The sequence below is a fragment of the Stenella coeruleoalba genome (assembly GCF_951394435.1).
Source record: "Stenella coeruleoalba genome assembly, chromosome: 3".
Classification (NCBI taxonomy): Eukaryota; Metazoa; Chordata; class Mammalia; order Artiodactyla; family Delphinidae; genus Stenella; species Stenella coeruleoalba.
Window position 1 is genome coordinate 53,152,525 of NC_137148.1, and position 19,492 is coordinate 53,172,016.

Consider the following 19,492-nt stretch of genomic DNA (forward strand, 5'->3'; position numbering starts at 1 on the left):
GTACAGAGATCAATAAAACATGACTTTAGCCTTGAGGAAGCTCATAGACTAACAGGAAAGGCAGCAGTAAACAGTCAATTGTAATACAGTGTGACCAGCACCCCTGTAGAGGCATCTTCAGAGTGCCATGAAAGTAGAGAGTATGATGTAGGATGCCCTCTGCTCCAGTCTTGCATCTCTCTGCATGGTATTCTCTTAGCTTCTGCATATTGCCAACATTTATGTGCGTTGTGCTCTAGACACTGCATGAAGGGCTTTATGTATGTCATCTCATTTATGTGTGTGAACCTCTTAGAGGTTGGTCCTATCATGGACCCCATAAAAACAGGGAAAATGGGCAGACATTAGGTGACTTGCTTAAGGTCACAGTAAGTGTTGGATGCAGAATTCAAACCCAAGACTCTTGCTCTTAAGCAATGCTCTATACTACCTATCTCAGAGAAGGCCTTTATCTAGAGTGGTGGTTCTCAACCAGGAGCAATTCTGCACCCCCAAGGAACATTTGGCAATGTCTGTAGACATTATTGACGATCACCACTGGCATCTATTGGGGAGTGATCATGGAGGCTGCAATGCACAGGACGGTCCTCCAAACAAAAAATCATCCAGCCTAAAATGTCAACAGTGCAGAGGTTGGGAAGCTCTGCTCTGGAGTGTGGTACTATCTTTGTGTCAGCCTCTAAAAAATACTTTTTTGGATATTTAAAAGCATTTTTTTAAGAGAAGACATGGCTTAGTATGGGGCAAAAAATATTGGACCAAGTCCCTAAGTATCTGGTGAAGTGTATTTTGCCATGTAAAATTGAGAAAATATTGTCTTCTTTGTCTACCTTTGTAGATTTCAAGGATCTGAGGAGGCCCATCAGAAATTCTTAGAGTGCTTGGGGTGAAAATATTTCTGGGGGTCCCCAGGATTAAAGAGCATCTCAAAGTAGACTCCTGTTCTTTGTTTAGCCCCATCCCTTCTCAGCTGACCCCCATCCCCTTTCTCCTCACCCTTATCTTTCTATAAGCAAGTTTGTTCCCAGTATTTACTGATTGAACTAAACCATTTTTAAAACGTTATTTTTGATTAAACATTTTTTTAAAATTTATTATCTCTTGACATATTACACCAGATTAAAGTAGCTAATTTAAATTCTAGTGTTTTCTTTATATACTTAATCATAAGCATTGGTGGGTTTGGGGAGTTATTGGAATCCTGTGGTTTTCTTCAAAATGAATAACTGTAACATTGGTTCAACCTCCCCTTCATTCCTTCCTTTCAAAGTCTTAACACTCATGGCAGGAAAATGATTCTAGCATTGGTTAACTAAGTGCCAGGTCGTATCTTCACAGGTAGTGGTTGACCAGTCCCTAGATAGGGTGAAGCCAGACAGGTGTGCGCTGTAGCAATTCATCAAATGGATGTAAACTCAAAAATAAAGTTTACTGAGGTTTTAGGTGAGTGTGGCATTCCCTCGGCGTGCTTTTCCTACACGACAAACAGCGTCCCTCGGCAGAGCCATTACTGACTTTCTTGGAGTGTTTTCCTGGTGATCCAGTCTTCAGTGAATCACGCATCAGCCTCCAGGTGTGCGCTGTGCACTCCACCGGGTTCCGGATCGCGCTGGGTTTAATTTCTTTGGAGGGACCGATCCACTAGGGGCTCCGCGCTGGGGGCGCGGCGGCGGGAGATGCTAGGGTGTCCCAGTCCTCCTGGGCTCACGCACCGGTCCCGTCTGCTCCCTTTCCCATGAGGCCCCGCTCCTATGGGGAGTGTCTGCGGTGGGGACCGGTCCCGCCGCCTGGCCCCTTCCCGCTGAGGCTGCACAAAGGTGTCCGGCTGGAGTCCGCCAACAGGCCAGCTTTCTATAAGTGCTTTTAAGTTTCCGTTTTTCGAGGAGGGGCGAAGAAGAGGAGCTTTTTCCATTTACATTCCTTTCCTTGTATGTAGATACCGAGAGGAAGCTCAGCACTGGGCATGTTCGGATGTTGAATGGTTTTGCTGATAAGCGCCAGCCTCCCGGAACCAAAGACTTAAACTAGTCCTCTCCCCTGCCCATCCCCACCCCCCCGCAGGAGCTGCAAATGGTATCTGCCAAACAGATGACAAAGTACCTTGGACTGAATCACACACAGACAACATTTTGAGCCGAACGCACGGCCCAACTCTTGTAATTACTGTTTATAGCTGGCCAAGGCTGACCAGGAGAGGGCAAACCCAGGAGGAAACAAGTTTCCTGAACCTTGGAGAAATAGCTGTGTGTTGATTAAAGGCTAGGACGGGTACTTCTCACTCACGCTCCAAGTTGTTCTTGAGATCACAGTTCGCAGCACGTTTCCTCTGGAGGCAGTGAGTAGATAATTGGGATCTTTTTTGTCTTTTTTTTTCCCCCTCCTCCCTCCGTTTTGGTCTTATGGCCTTGAACCTACAGTGAATTGAAGCGAGAAAGAAATGGATATGTCTGACCCAAATTTTTGGACTGTGCTCTCAAACTTTACTATGCCTCATTTGAGGAGTGGGAACAGGCTTCGGCGAACACAAAGGTAAAAAACTTGGGGGTCCTTTTAGCCTGGAGAGGGAATGAATGCTTTGGCTTAGGAGGCTGCCCGGCTGCCTGGGCCCCCTTAGCAACTGGGGTTTTGTTGATTGGGTTACAGTTTGAAAAGTTTATACTCTGCTGGGGGGCCCTGGTTCAGGTGTTGCCTCCTCTGTGGTTTTCCTGGGTCACGCTGATGAATGTGCTTTTCGGAGTTCTTCAGAAATGTGGAGAGTCAGACCTTGAGTTGTGAGTGGTGGGGAGAGAAGGGAAGGGGGAGGAGATACTTTTTCCCTCTCTTTGATCTGATCATTTATCCGTTTCATTCACTCAGGCGGTGGAGCTTCTGTTACTCTGTGTAGAGCCTTTCAGATGCTTCCCTCTATGAAATATTTAACCTTTATACGATGCAAATGTACGATTCAAAGATAGCTCAAGCTTGTCTGTTTCATATTGTCTGCTTAAAGAGAAACGTCTGCATAACTTTGCATTTTTAAAAATTGATTTGCTGACATTTATTTCTAAAAGTAGACTGGCCTTTTCATTTTGTAACATGTATTTGTTAGAACAGGTGAAAAGAAGAAAGATTTTAAAATCAAGGTGAAGCTCATGCCACAAGTGAAAGACAGTTGAGAGTTAGTTGCTGACACTTGGGTGAGAGAAAATGATTTTAAAGCAGGTGTTTCTTCTCTCTCCACATTTGTGTCCAGCACAGACAGGTGGCATGATTTTGGTTTTAGAGGGGCACACCCTTTGAGTTGTGTAAATATAGATTCTTTGTTTTTCTTCAAAACTCGCCCTGAACATACACGTGAACATGCACGAGGGCAAAGGTGCATGCAGTCAAATAAACAGGATGCTTGGCTATCAGATTGGTAGAGTCATCTCTATGCTCCAGTGTTTAAAGAACACAGGAAGATGGTTCATTCTGTTTGGTTATACCAGTAACTTTTTGTAGCATAAGTGCAAATACATAATACTTTGGAAAACTTAGTAGTGTTTGCATTTGACATTTCTCATGGTATTTCTTAATTTTCAGAAGCGTCCTGGAATACCCTGACACATGCTGTTTATACATACACAAACAAACGTGTGTGTGTGTTTGTGTGTATGTGTCTCAGAGAGAGAGAGAGAGAGCATGATTGCGTCGATTTTTAAGTTATACTTACCTTTTAATGCAACTTGAACAATATTAGTCCCACTAAACCATATGATTCTAAAGTTGTGTCTTTTAAATAAGGTGGCTGTGCTTTTCTGCTATAATGTTCAGAGACACTCTTTTGGTATTGGTCATTTTTTAACAGGCTGTGTCATCCGTGCACCAAACCCCCCAAACAACGAATCAGTTGAAGAGATACTTACTGTTCCTGAACCAGGTCCCTACTCCTCATGGCAGTAAATCCTATAACTTCTTTGTCAGGAGCCCTTAAATATGTCTGAGTGACGTAGCCCTGGCGGTGATGCAGCTGCTACTCTCACCTAGAACCACTTCTTGGGAAGATAAGTCTGCTCTGGCATCACACCCATGTGTCTGAAACCGAAAAGCATCTGGAATCTTTCTTCCCCGCACCTACCTGTTTGATACTATTATTGAGTCAAATCCATAAAAAATTCTCAGGCTGGTCTGACCATGGCCTTTGGACAGTATCTATCCAGCCCAGAGCACTCCATTTTAGACAGCTCACACTGGCAAAGAGCCTAGGTTCTGAAGGAACTTGGATTCCTCCCAACCAAATGAGGGTGTGGGAGGGCTGTGTCCATTCCCCAAGTCATGGGCCCGTATCTTCAGTTTAGTGATACAGAGAGGGAGGTGGAATTTCTTCCCTCCCGTCTCAGAGTAGAGGTTGTCACAGCCTGTTTGTTATTTGGGATTTCCTAGATTCATGGAGTTTGGAAATATATATCCTGAAGATCATCTCTAGATACATCTACTTACAGGTCTCACAGGGCTGGAACTGCCTTCTGTGTATTAGGTAGCTTCAGGAAGGTGACGGGCAGGTGTCCCTCTCTCCGGGTCAGTGTACGTGGCCATTGCTTTCTCTTATTATACGGTGATCAGTTCTGGCTCTGCGTCCTTTCGTAAGGACATGAAGTGTACGCTTATAGTGTGACTCTTCCCCTTCTGTGACCTCCCTTAACTGCTCTACATCCTTTTCCTCCTCTAAGTGCCACGTTAACCCTGTTTCTTACAGCACTGATCAGTTTCCCTAAATCTGCCCTTTTAAAAGGACCTCTCCTTTCCCAAGTAGCCCAATCCTTTTGCCAGCTTCCCTGAGGCTGTGCCCACTGTCCAGGTGAGGGTGCCCTGCCCTCATCCTCAGCTGGACGTGCCTGGGCCCTTGGAACAGCTCTCCTGCCCAAGCCTGGCTGCTTCTCTGCACATTTGCTGACTTTGTTCGACAGATCATTCATTTTGCATATTTTATCCCAGCTGCTTGTTCTGATTACACTGTAATCCAGAGGACTTCATCATAACCTTTTCTTTATATCAGCTTCTTGCGTCTATCAAAGAGTCAAATCCAGCTTTGAGCCTGTGAATGAGCATCTTGGAGCTCCTAGGGATGGGATGTTTGGTACCACTTAGACAAAAGAGAGGCTGAATGGTTTCAGACTCTTCCCTTAAATCTGTATCATGGTAGAAATTGCCAACACAGAGGACTTTGGGGTTTTGCTGTATCGCATCTGCCTTGCCAGTTCAGCGTGGCTCTGGTTGTTTGGTTTGCCCTCTCATGGGAACACTTTTAAGGTTTCTCTTCCACCTCAAAGCCCTGCATGGGCCCATAACTCCCTGAGTTCTTGGGGAAAGGCACCTACAGACTGACTCTCAGGCCTAGACTCTTGAACAGGTCCTGATGCACCGAAAGCCTGGCTGACTTGTGCTGCGTCCCAACGATGATCACGTTGTTCCCTTCCTTCCTTTTTGCTTGGACTGCGGCAGACGCTGGGTTGTCTGGAGGCACACTGACTTTGTCCGATGTTCTGCTGTAAAGCTCACATTTCCATTGGTAATGGTTCCTTTTTTACGATAGGCTTGGCCTACCTCTCCCCCTCCTTCATTTCCTCAAGGTAGTCTCAATACAGCCATTCACCTGCTGCTCTGAGGGACAAACATCTAGGCTGAATGAACAGGGTATTTAAACGAAAATGTGTTGTTTTAAACTGAAGTAAGAATCGCATGTTCTAGAGGCTGTGAGTTTCATAGACCTGCGGATTCTCCGTTCACTTCAGGATCCCCTTGCAAGGCAGGATGGGAATTAGTTTGCCTGCTTTTTGTTACTATTCGTTTGTAACATCTTTTCCTTTCCCGTTGGATTAAAAATTTCGAGGCAGAAGGGATCAGACTTCTCTTTGACTTCTATCTCCTCTATGTCTCACTGTGAAGAAAGGACTACCATTGATTTAGAAATGTTGCTGCTTAGTTCTGAAGTGCGCTTTTAGTTTCGTTGAAGTCTAGAGACTCTAGAAGATGCTTGATTTTTAACCTCAGTGGTCAGAAATCTGTCATGTTTTCTTTGGGCTTAAGTGATAATGTCCAAACCTCAGTGACACCTAAGTCAGTACAATCCTACCCAGGCCATTGGGTAGTTTGTGACTCAGTTCATCACTTTGAGAAAGGTTCCAGATGTATTTTTCTGAGAACCTTGGGATAAAAGGTTATTTTGGTTTTGCTTTGTTTTTTGCTAAATTCACATTACTCAGCAGTTACAATGAACAGCAGGTACATTCAGGGATCCTTAACTGCTGTAGTTGTCAGAAGGCATTGAATTTTTATGCACACTGCATCTTCTCTTCAGAAACATCTGTAGTGTTTGGTGAGTTTTTCTTTTGTTTTGAGCATGAATATATGTCTTTAAAAAGCACGGAATATGCTTCTCTCCTGCCTTGGCATGTTAGATATTGGTTAACCCGTGCTTACCCCTTTTACAGAAAGCCCAGTTAAATCCACGTTTATTGAGCATCTGTTGTTTGCCTGGGCACTGTTACCCAAAGCTGAAAGCCATAGGCATGCCTTCAGTGAAGACATGCAGATGAATCATTGCAAACCAGGGCAATCAAGAAGTATTTACCAGGTACAAAGGAGCCGGGAGATGCACCAGATAGAAAACCTTGGGGAGGTTTTGAAGGGTACATTGGTATTTATCAGACAGGAAGACAAGGCCTTCCCAGGAAGCGAAAGAAATGGTGTGTACGAAGGCATGGAGGCCTTGGCAACAGCAGAGTTCAAGGGATTATACATAGCTCAGTATTGCTGGAGCATAAAGAACCAGAAGCATAACTCGGTACTGCTGAAGCATAAAGTTTAGAGAGGCTACATAATAGAGCACAATGGTTAAGAGGGTTGATCTGAAGCCAGTTTACCTGAGTTCGAATCTTAACTCTGTGATATTGTATACTGAGTAAGTTACCTTCTTTGGACTTCAGTTGCTCTGTCTATAAAGTAGAGACAAGTAAATTACTTGTCTCATAGGATTGGTATAAAGATTAAAATATGTTCATATGTATAAAATGCTTAATGCAATGACATCGAAAAGCCTTAATGAACTCCAATTATTAATACGGTTACTGTCATTACAACAAGGGGATGAGTAGTGGATAATGACTGAGGAGGAGCGTTGAGATACTTGGTATTTGTGGGAGCTTGGCCTTTATCCAGTGGGAGAGAGACATGTCTAGCAGCACTTGGGGAGTTTAGGTCTGAGAAGAGAGGGTGGGACCTCGAAACCAATGAATAAGTTATTGCGGTAGCCTTTCTAAAGGGTTTTGCAGGCCTGAGCAAAGAATGTGGTGAGATTACGCCTTGAGAGATATTAAGGATATAAAATTGGGAGAAGGTGATGAGCTATTGGCTCTGAGGGATGAAGAAAGATACCACAATGGCCCTGGGGGTTTTTACTTGGGGAACCAGGGAAATGGAGAATCACCTGTACATATAAGACACAAGTACTTGTACTCGCCCCTTGTGTCCCCAGAGGCTCCTTCATCCACATTTATTGAGCACCTGTTGTGTGCTGAGTACCGTGGAGCTTCCATTCCTTCATTCAGCTGGTACAGCACCAGCGTCCTGTGCTGGGCCGGGGATATAGAGGTAAACCAGACAGAATGCTTGGGCCTCACAAATAAACCAACATCTGAATAAGTCAAGTGGTGGTCACTGTGTTCTGAAGGCTGTAAGCAAGAGCTGAGAAGAGAGAGTGACAGTGCGGGGACTACTTTAGATCGTGTGGTCGGGGAAGGTCTTTGAAGAGGTAATATTCAAGAGATCTAAAGGATGAGAAAGAGCCGTCGGCAGGAAGACCTTGGGAGCAGGCATCTGGGAACAGCCAAGGCTCTGCGGCAAGAAAGAGCGAGCCTCAAGGCAGGCGGTTGGATGGTAGGTCCAGGGCACTCAAGGAGGCTGGACCAGAGATAAGAGGCTTGGGAGTCCTCATTAGGACCATGAGAAATATGTTAGATTAATCTGTGGGAGAGGTAAAGATGCCCCATTTAAGGAGTGGGCAGAGATGCAGATAGGAACTGGAAGGGAGACGTGGAGGAGAGTCCCGTAAGAGGGAAGGAAGCTGGCAGAGTGTTCTCACAGAGATCCCGACAGAATGATCAACTACCGCTCCACGGAGATGAACCGTGGTGTGCGTTGTGTCTGACGACTGGGGAGTCCTGGTGACTTCAGCGTGAACCCCGGCAGCAGAGGGGTGGGCTCAGGGCGGCGGGAGGAGCCAGGAAAGCAGGAGTGAAGTAAGCGAGGCATTGGAGACCATGGGTGGCACCCCTCCCTCTGTGGGTAGCTAAGCACAGCAGCCACACATCCTTGTGTACCAGCCTCTGCACATTCGCAGCTGGCCCGTCAGCCCTCCTCCCTGAATCATATCCCCTTACTCAGTGTTGCTCACTTTATTGTCCGCTTCATCACCCAGACAGGCAATGACAGCTTCCTTTCCCCTCCCCTCTGGAAGCTCAAGTTCTTTCCCCAGTCTCCTGAGTATCTGCTTTCTGACATGTTTACAGTTGGAGCTGCTCTGCTGAGGGTCTCTAGCCCCTACGTGCCCCCTCGTTGACTCTGCCTGAGCCTGAATCTGAGGCTAGTACAGATGGAGGGAGGGTACGCTGTCCGCCCCGCCCCTCAAGCCTATTCCACAAGTGGCTGAAACCTGGCGCTCACATCCATGCTCTCATCCTCTCTACACCTGACCTGCAGGCTCTGCCCCTCCCCGAGTCTTTGCACCCGTTTTCCTCCCACTCCTTGCTTTGCCCAGGCCTGTTTCGTAACTGCTTCCTTTCATCTTTCTGTCTTCATGCTCTGGACTGCATTTTCTGCAGGTGGGACAGGCCTGCCCATCACTGCGGGGCTCGCCCTTCCGTCCTCTCCTCTTGTCATCCTCCCATCTTGTCTCTAGTTAGCTCTGACATCGGCACTGGTGCCTAAGGCCCTCACTCCTGCACCCCTCCCCCAGCCTAATAAGGGAGACCCCTGAGGGAGAGGAGAACGTGGAGACCCCAGGTTAGGAGCTCCCAGCAGCTCTCTGAGTGACTTGTGTGCAGAGCCTGGCTGCCCCACACCGGAGCAGCGTGTTCTCCGGGTCTTCAGGCTGGCCAGACACAAAGGATGTGAGCCGGAATAAGCACATCTCAGAAATATTGCTTCAAGCTTCTAGTGGGAGGTTTACAACAGGAGATGACAGATCATTTGTTTTGCCCCTGAATTTGTAGGTCTTTTGTGAGGGGAGAGAGAAGCAGAAAGAGGGAGGAGGAAAGGAATGAGAGAGAAAAATGTGTGAGACCTTAAAAAGTAGATTTCAAAAGAAGTCCATTAAAAACCAAGCTTTAGAATGGGGAGCATATGCTCCCTGGGGACGCATGGGCTATTCGTTGCTCTACCTGGTCGACACTGGAAGGGGTATATGTGTGTCAGTAAGTTCACAGTGAGGGGGGTGAACGTTATATGTTTTTATGGCTCTGTTTGCTTCTCTTTACGCATGTATCCTGTTATCAGAAGCCCAAGTGATACTTTTAAAATAGGGGAATCGTAAGCCTCAAGATAGAGACCATCCATCTGCCTTCTGGGCTAAAAACTGACAGTCGCTGGGGTTGAGAAATCTCCCCTGTGTGGAGACAGCTCATGGAGGAGAAGGCTTGGGGTAGGGCTTTATTCGGAAGACTTTGGGAGAGTCCTCCTTGTGTAGGTTGAGATGGAAATAGGCTGGTTTCTCAGGGAGCTCAGGACTAGAGGCTCTGAACCCCTGTCTCACTCTCCAGCACACCCAGCTCTCAGTGTGAGTAAGCCCGCACAAAGCTATTTTTAATCTGAGCTGTCTTCACTACGTGTAACCTAGTCATTTGGGAGTGACATCACGGTAACTGAGTAATCCCTTTGAAAGTGAATAGGAGATCCAAGATAATAAAATGGTCCTGGGGCTACCTGGATGAAAGTAGGCACAGGGTGTGTGTAAAACTATTTATTAAAAGCAAAGTCAACCTCTGTTGGTAGAAGCCTTGGATATCGATTGAGCAGCACACTTGGTTTTTGTGACCTGTGGCACATTTTGTAACTAGAGGAATATCTCTAAATAAAAAGTTCATGTGGTTATTAATACTTGTTCTGATACTTTATTTTCTGTCCTCTATCTTGGTAGTTAGGAAAGTTCCCTTGTGAACTTGGCTTTAAATTCTGAAAATACTGACCTTAAATCTTATTAATAGCATGAGAAGACCAGCGGGAGTTTTAGCTACACTAATCGTTATTGGATATGTTTGTTAGAGAGGTAATTATAGCAATATCAAACTGAAACATCATGTTGTTTTGTTTTAAAGAAAAAAGGCCCAAGCAGAGGATTTAGGCTTTGATCAGCATTTGAAGGTAAAGTAGATTGGTAAGAAGAATAGACAGTCATTAATGTTTATCTTATCTTAAGCTCCTCCATCACTTGCTTTATTATAGAACCTGGGGACTTTCTACAATCTGCTGACTTTGGAATTTACATTTATCAGTGATTCTGATTTTGTTACAGTTTGGGGTTTCTTGGGAAACTAATTGCAGGCAAAATCCATATATATCTCTCTCTCTATATATATCTCTATCTATCTATCTATATATATATATATATGGAGCTCCATGTCTTTGGAAACTTTCTAACCTGACATGGAAATTCATATAGGAGATAGCTTTTGGAGATAATGTTTTAGGTTCTGAGTGAATCATCTGGGTGGAGGGAATGAGGAACGGGTGAAACTTGGTGAAGTCTCCTAGGGTAGTAGAATCAGAAAGGGAGGAAAACTGATGGATCCACCAGGCCCATTTTGCCCTGTGAGTGTTTGCTGAAGCTGTTCTTGCCGTGCTTTATTCTGTCTAATTTTAAACATTACACTGCATGTGATGTCTCAGGACCCTGACTTGGACCTTACGACATCTCTCTTGAGAGTCACTATTACATCATCTAGCCACTGCCAGATTTCTTAACCACTAGATCTGAAGAATATCACTGAACCTGTGGCTTGCGTAAAAATCACCGATGTCCCTTTAACATTCCTATCTTTTAAAGTGCTATATGATGGGTATCTTTTAATTAGAAATTATAGTTATTAAATGTTTTACTTTTACAGGTAGATGAAGGGGTTAAGGGGAAAAAGTATGTTTGTCATGGGAAAAGCTGCTAGCTGAATAAAGCACTCTAGGAAATACGGTAAATGAAACCTTTGTCACTGTAAAACAATGGCCATTAAGTGACTATTATGTAATGTTATTTCTTAAGTCTGATCTGGAGTGGCTTGTTGATCTTGGAACTTGAGATATAACTCCTGTACAAATATTACTTTCACTTGGCTAATGTCAAGATTTCTGATACAAAAATTGAAGACTTTTCCCAGTAGATTACCTACGTCAGACACTGAGCATTGGAGATATAGAAGCCACGTCAGATAGTTTATTTTTCTAGGTAAAGGTTAATTTTATCCTCTTGGTATTCTGCATTCTAGACCCACGTATATAAACACAGATTACTTGCGAATCCAAAAAATAGTTCACTGTAAAATTAGCCTACCCTTGCTTAACTGCTCCAAAGGGCAGACAGGTGGCAAGACAGCTGATAGGCACACTCACCTGACTTGGCAGGTTGAATGGATGACTGTGAATTTGCATTTTCCATAAACGATAGGTCCCCAAGCAAAGGAATTTTTAATTTTTGATTCAAATGGCCATGGTGGGACAGGTAGAGTATGGGATAGTTCAGGGGTGCTTTAGGTCATAGTTGTTGATGAGGATTCTGCAAAATGAGCCAGTATGTTTACAAATTATAATTTCCTGTATGTTTTAGGATTTGATATCTGGGGTTAGATGTTTGGACCACAGAATTAATAAGGAATAAAAGTTACCTCATTTTTACTATATGACCTGTGAACTTTGTATGTACCGTTCTTTCTCAATAGATGACTCCTGTCAATTTTAGATAAGTTAGCCATGGAAAACTAGGATTTTTTTTTTTTTTTTTTTTTTTTTTTTGCGGTACGCGGGCCTCTCACTGTTGTGGCCTCTCCCATTGCGGAGCACAGGCTCCGGACGCGCAGGCTCAGTGGCCATGGCTCACGGGCCCAACCGCTCCGCGGCATGTGGGATCTTCCCAGACCGCTGCATGAACCCATGTCCCCTGCATCGGCAGACGGACTCTCAACCACTGCACCACCAGGGAAGCCCGAAAGCTAGGATTTTTAAGGTGAAAAATCAATAGTGGTTTCTATAAGCCTCCTTAACATAGGAATCCAGGCTCAAGATCAGAGCTCTGCTTCCTTCAGTGCAGTTCTTGGATCTTAGTGATTTTGATGTCATTTTTACCAGCATCGCTACTGCCAAGATGCCCTCTTGGCAGGCAGACTTCAGTTTTCTCTGAAATTGTTATTGATTACTTATCATTTGATGGCTTCTTTAAAAAAACAAAACAACTCTTTAAACAAGAGAAATTGTGGTTTATTTTACCTTCTGAGACTTAACCTTAAAATTATTCTACCTTTTTATGTAAGACCTAGGGTGATCTTGGGATCAAAAGGTACAAATACTTGCACTGGTTAGATATTAATATGATGCAACTTTCTGATGGCATTCCTCAGGAGGAACACAAACACTCCATTTAATGGGTCCCAGGTTTGAAATCCATAAAGAAAAGTGTTCTGACTCTTGGCACTGATAGACATATTCAGAAATGTTGTATTCAAGCCAGAGTAAATATATATGCCCTTTACACTTTCTTTCAGTTAGCAGAAGTCACTTCTGAACACTTATTTTGGCATTAAGGAAGCTCGTCATGACCTATTGTTCCAGAAAGATTATAGTTCTCATTTTAAGCCAGTTTTCTAGTTCCCATGTAAGTGAAATGCCCAGCCTGGAGCCGAGGAAACAAGCTTCGCTTTTCAAACCTTCCATTCTTTTAGGTGTGTCCCACAAGCAGTGGCTTGTAGCTGCTCCTTCAGCCACTTAACAGGTTTGATTTCAAATCTATTTAATAAGAAACTAACATGTTTGGAGGGGATTCATGGCCCAACATTTATGGATTTTGTTGGGAAGTTCCAGGTGTGTATATATATCTTAACTCTATGTTAAGGCATGCTAGACTGGAATGATTTTGGTTTGCTTTGCTTTGTTTTGTTTTTGTCTTCTAGTCATAAGATGTATTAGGGATTGGATTGAGAGGGGGCAGCCCCCAGTCCTGAAGGCCATGCAGCTTCTCTTTCAATTCCTTGTCTTTGGCTGCCTTAAAAGCACTAAAGAGAAGGCAAATGTTTATAAACTGGGCCAAAAAATAGAGAAACCAGAAGCCGAGAGGGATTAACCTCTGAAACATGGGAAGTTGATTACATTAAAAGATACTTGGAGGGGCTTGTTTATGAGTTATGTATCTTTGTGTGATCCTGCTTCCTGCTTTGTGGCTCGTGGATGAGGCTGAATCGCCTTCTGAAACCTGATAACCTAATAACCTAGTTTGACTCTGTCTGACTTCTGTGGGCAAAGCCTGTGGATTTATCGCATTGCCTTATTTATTCATTTGTGTACCACATATTTATTGAGTACCTTTTATGTGACCAGGTCTATGATTATCACCTGGGAAACAAAGATATATATGACATGGTCCTTTTGTTCAAGTAGCTCAATCTAGTGGGGTTAGACAGTGATGCTGACGGATAATTACGGTAACGTGTAATAACCAGTAGGAGATCTACCAACATCAGCACAGGAGGAGGGAGAGGAAGAATATCTGTTGAGGTCGTTTGGTGTATGTTGTCGCATTTAATGGTATATGTAATACCTGTTATACAGATGAAAAAATTGAGGCTTAGAGAAGTTAATTAATTGTCCCCAAATTACCAGTAGTACATGGTAAATCCAGATAAAGATGTAACTGCACTGCCCTACCTCCAAAGGAAATACAGCTCCAACAACATTCTAATTATTAAAAATAATATTTGTAAAGTAAGATTTTAGTCACTTAATTTTTATCACACAGCAGCCTCCTGGCAATTCAAAGGTATTTGTGGAACATTGAGCGCTGATAATCTTGATCTCTGCTATAGAAATGCCACCTGCTGTCTGAAGGAAGAGAGTGAAAAACAGACGTAGGTTTTACTTTGTTTTAAAATGCCACCTGCTGATTCTCTTTCCCATTAGTGGAAATTGTATATGTATTCTCCTGTAATTTCCCCATCAGTAAAGTATCACAGTTTATAATGGTGTTTGAGTGGGCTTGCGCTTTTGAAATTGAGGTTTCACTTATGGTGTAGCTCTGAATAGCTGCTATCTTACAGGCCTTTTGAATAAATAACACTACACTGCACCCGTGCTTATTTTGCTGAGATTTCTCTCTACGTATTATGAAATCCTGCGCATTCACGTGAGTGTATTTATTATGCACTCATCTCAAAATCCTTGCTGATCTTGTAGTAGAGCATATAGTTCATTTCATAGAAGGGACAAAAGTTCTTGCATCTTACATGGCAGTACAGGGTGAATGTCAGGAAAGAGCTGTTGGGATTTTAGAGCTGAATTGCTTACAGGCTTCTTCTTCACGTTTTAAAACGACAATAATTTCTCTTGAATGTGCTAATGCTAACTACAAATATGCTAATGCTAACTACATTTTTAGAGAGATGTTTGATGAGACTTAAATACATATTTAAGTATTTAAGACTCTGTGAAGATCATGGTATTTAGAGAACTAAGACTGCTTTGCTATGCTTAAAACAATTGTATGAGAATAAAATATGAACAATCTACAACATGCAAAAGGCGTAAACATTGCATCCAGAATTCTCTAAACCACAAAAATCCTTCACTGGCCATGTCTTAGCTCTCAGTGGCGCAGTATGTGAGCTGCTTTTGAGAAATGGCTGCTCCTTACTAAGGATGGAGTAAAAAAAGTCTTTCCTTCAGGTGCTCTTTTTTAAATATTGAAGAAGGTGTTTTTCACGGCCACTAATCCAGATTCGTACTGACACAGGGTTTATCACTTTAATTTACTCACTCTAGAAAAAGTCCAGGCAGCTAGATGTGCTTTGTTTTGTTTTGTTTTTGACACAGTTTATGAAGATACAGTTTACATACATATGTATGTATCCTTGTATGTAAAGGATACGGTTTATGAAGATACAGTTTACATACATATGTATGTATCCTTGTATGTAAAGTATATTACATATCCTTTATAAGTGAGCAGTTCTGTGAATTTTGACAAATTATCACCACAATTAGGTTATAGAAAGTTTTAGAAACTTAAGAAACTTAGAAACCTTAGAAAGTTTTAGGTACTTTTTGGTTGTTTGATAATGCTAATAAAGGATTAGAATAAGATGTTTTGTTTTGCTCTCCCTTGTCCACCCCCTGCCTTTTAAAAATTAGCTCCATATTTTATTATGTTTTGCCTAGTTGTGCCCCAGTGTCCTTTTCCTATTCCAGGATGCCAGCCAGGATACGGTGTTACATTGTGTCATCCTTTTAAAAAATCATTTTGATGAGGAAGATGGTTAACACATAGTTCGATTCCATGGTTGGTAATGTCAAGTAGGTACCAGGAAAAGGCATCAGAATGAGATACTCGAAAGAGAAGCTTAAACTACCTAAATTGCGTGGTCCAGTCTTACTGTATAATAGCCTCTTTGATGCTACATAGGTGAAGAAGTTTTAAGAAACCAGATAAACAAATTCTACTAGCAGGAAATGGTTATAAATAATTTGGGGTTGTTTATTGGGGAAGGAAACAGAGCCACGAGGTGGAAGACTTGGAAGCCATGTAATTTAAGACATTGACTATGGTTGTTGGAAAATATAGAGATCCAGAAGGAAGCATGGAGTTTTTCAGCGCAAGTGAAGACAGACCAACACATGCATTTAACAAAAGATAAAGTCAAGATACTTCATTTGCTTTGTAAAATAAGTTATCATGTCTTTTCATGATTTTCATTATATTTTAATTTCAGTCGAATGTATATAGCTTTGAGAAGAAAATTTTAAACTTATGCCTAAGACAAAGAATGGAGAAAATATGAACAGCCGTAAAAAAAAACCACCCCAAATTCTAGTGCTCAGATACACCCACTATGAAAAATATGGGGTTATCCTTCCACGTGTTTTTTTCTGGGCGTATGTGTGCACACACATGTGCATGTACACACCACAAAACTCATATTTTATTGAACCTCCTGTTTGATGAGTTTTCTTTTTCCCTTAAAGAGGTTCTTTTAAACACCCACCTTTACAATGGTAAGATTTCCAGAAATTTTGAAAAATATTTGTAACGTACAAGAAGGTATGGGTGGGGGGTTGTTTGTAAAGTTGTGGGGAAGCATTCAGAATCATGCTGTGAAAGCTGCCCTGCTAATGCACAGCTTCACCTAACTGTGGGAGTGTCCACACCGGCTCACTGGTGTGCAGAGTGGGAGTGAGGCCATGGACACCTGTGATGTCACCTTGGATGGTCTCACATTTTAGGTTCTGTTTTTTTCCCCCTATATTCAGATCTCTTTTGAAGTGTTCCCTTTAAAAATACTCCTGCTAACTCAGATTCCAATTAACATCTCCCCACAGGCTTAAATGTTAAACCTCAAGATCTAAACTTTATCCCTTATGTGTGTGAGCAGGCTTGCCAGATGGCAGGCCAATTAATATATTTTTGCAAGGTGTAGAAATATTTTTTCTCCATAGGGGAACAATGAATCCATCTGCTCCACATTTTCCTTTCCCCTCTGTCCTTTGGGGAAAATCATCATTTAATTTTCAGAACTAAATTGTGCAACTCTCTAAGTGACACTTTCTTTTTAAGGGAGGTGGTTTTAGAAATGGAAACTTTTTCTTACTCAAAGGATGTAAAAACCCTATGTCATGGATTAAAATATCTGGACATCTAAGTTTCATCCAGGGTCCTTTGTTTTAAGTTGGACATTACAGAATCATATTTTAAGAAACTGATTCATAGAAGCCTTAACTTGGAAGAAGCTTCAGAAACATCTAGTCCACCCCCCTCATTGTAAGATGAGGAAGTTGATGCTTAGGTACCAAAGTTTCAAGCTAGTAAGCAACTTGGAACCTGGTCTCCAGGTTCCAAATTAGGACAACAGTGTTAAAAACAGAATCTTTCATTTCTCAAGGGGAATAAAAGGAGGGAGAACCTTGAATAAGATTCAACCAGGAGAAGAAGCACACTCATATTTATTGCCTGTTTCCTCTTGATTTGACCTGGGTGCATCACCCCTATACTCAGTGGCAATTGATATCAACAGGTAATTAACTATTTAGAGCTGTGTGTTGCCTCCAACTCAAAGTTCCTGAAGTACCAAGTACCATGTCCTTTTTTTAAGCACTTATAATAAAGTGTGCTGTCTGGGCATGGAATGAATGAATTACTGAATATGTGAATATCAGTGAGGTTATTTTACAAAATCCTCTCAGGACGGTTTGGAATTCTAGGAGTGTGACTACCTTATAGCTTTGCCATAATCTGACACATTATAATACAGAATTTGCTTCCTTTTCCCTTATGGTTATGAAGGAGTTCAGTACTGAATATTCCAGAAGCTTCTCTTGGGAGGAATGTTTTACCTGTAACTCTGTTTACCAGCATTTTTGCTGTCATAGTCGGGCATAGATTGGTTAATGTTAAATGACAGAAAGGATTTAGACTTGACTTTTTTTTCTCTTTCCTTCACATTGGCTGTTCTTCCTTATCTGTATTTATCCTAACAGACCCTGTTCCTATAGTAGAAAGAGTTCAGACTTTGGGGCAGGGAGACCTTGGGTGGAATTCTGACTCTGTGACAAACTAGACGTGTGATTTCGGCAGGTAAACTTACCTCTAATACTTGGTTTCCTCATCTTTAAGTAGGAAGAATAGCCAACAGATCTTTTTTTGTGCCTTAAATAAGATAAATTGTAAAACATTTAGATCAGGGATAGACAAGATACATTCTATAGGCCAAATCCAGCCTATCACTTGTTTTTATACATAAAGCTTTATTAGAACTCAGCCACCCCAGTTCAGTTAGATATTATCTATGGCTGCTGGTACTACAACAGTATAATCCAGTAGTTGTAACATGAGACTCTGGCCTGCAAAGCCAAAAACATGTACTGTACTATCCGGCCCTCTACAGAAAATCTTTGCCAAACCGGGGCCTAGGGCAATGCCTCGCAACTATAGGCACTCAATAAATGTTCATTTCACCTTGTTCCCATGGATTATTTCAAGTGCAGTCTTTTCCTGTAGTCACTCTTTAAAGAAAGGCGGTTCTGGGGTGACCTTCTCTAGGGATTCTTCTAAAGCCCCTGCCCACCTCTGGAGTATGGCCAAACCTTGAGCCATGACTCAGGCCAGAACATGCTGAGAGAGGCATCTCCATGGCTCCCACACCCTGATGTGGATATAGCGTGCCTGGACTTGCACTGGGTGTCGTGCATGTTACAGGAAGAGAGTTTTCTCTAATCCAAGTGTAAATAAAGTCATTGCTCTTTAGATTGCAGCATGTCCAATTTCGTTTGAATTATTTCTCCCAATGAATTAGTAGGTGTGTCCAACCTCTACTTCTTCAAGAGTTTCCCAACACAGCCCCTCAAACCGTGGAATGGTTTTCATTTCTAAATACACTAAAAATCATAACACATTATAAATGCTGTCTTTAGCAAAGGACCTTCTTGATTCCTACAGCAGGAGTTTTCTGCAGCGACCCTGGGCTGTTTGAAAGAGAAAGTTCTCACAGGAGTGATAAAATTTGGGGCTTATTTTGTTTTGTGTTTTAAGCCAAATGAACTCAGGGTTCTTCCGCAGTTTTGATGAGGTACACCCTGGTGTGTGATAGAAGACTAAGACGGGAATAGACTGGTGGCATGTGCCCAGTGAGGACTTAGCAATCGATGGCTACACCCCACCTCCCACATGTGGTTGAGAGAAAGATTGAGGGCCTCTAAAAGCTCTTAAGGGCTGTTAGGCTTTCTTGTTATTTTTTATTTTTAAAAATGTATTGAGGGGCTTCCCTGGTGGCGCAGTGGTTGAGAGTCCGCCTGCCGATGCAGGGGACGCGGGTTCGTGCCCCGGTCCGGGAAGATCCCACGTGCCGCGGAGCGGCTGGGCCCGTGAGCCATGGCCGCTGAGCCTGCATTTCCAGAGCCTGTGCTCCGCAACGGGAGAGGCCACAACAGTGAGAGGCCTGCGTATCAAAAAAAAAAAAAAAAAATTATTGAGGAAATTTTTTCAGAATAGTAAAGGGATTTTTAAAACATTTTAACATTCCCTGTGTCTTTAAAAATAACATTGGGAATAAATTTTAAAAGCATTATCTAAGATTTTGTAAAGTCCTCCTTGACTCTTTGCCTTCCTATTCCAGCACATTTTAGTGTTTCTAGTGCTTCTGTACAGGCCCGTTAACATTTTTCCCAACATGTCATAATTCTGTGTATACTTCTCTGAATTCCCAGCTGATTGTGAATGCCTTGAAGAACAGACTTTGTT

The 19,492-nt window shown here is 42.6% G+C and overlaps 1 protein-coding gene across 8 annotated transcripts in view; it reads left to right on the top strand.

The window, feature by feature from the left end:
- The window catches only part of MAST4 (microtubule associated serine/threonine kinase family member 4), a gene marked incomplete at its 5' end in the record, with an annotated part of 568,435 nt that overhangs the window by 406,342 nt on the left and 142,601 nt on the right, over nucleotides 1-19,492 (top strand). For 2 of the 8 annotated variants that reach the window (XM_079916431.1, XM_079916432.1), the window contains one exon: nucleotides 2,118-2,529. The exons of the other annotated variants lie outside the window; for them this stretch is intronic. In XM_079916431.1, coding sequence (XP_079772557.1) covers nucleotides 2,438-2,529 — 92 coding nt within the window. Of the gene's footprint in view, nucleotides 1-2,117; nucleotides 2,530-19,492 lie in introns of those variants that run through there. 8 annotated transcript variants of the gene reach the window in all.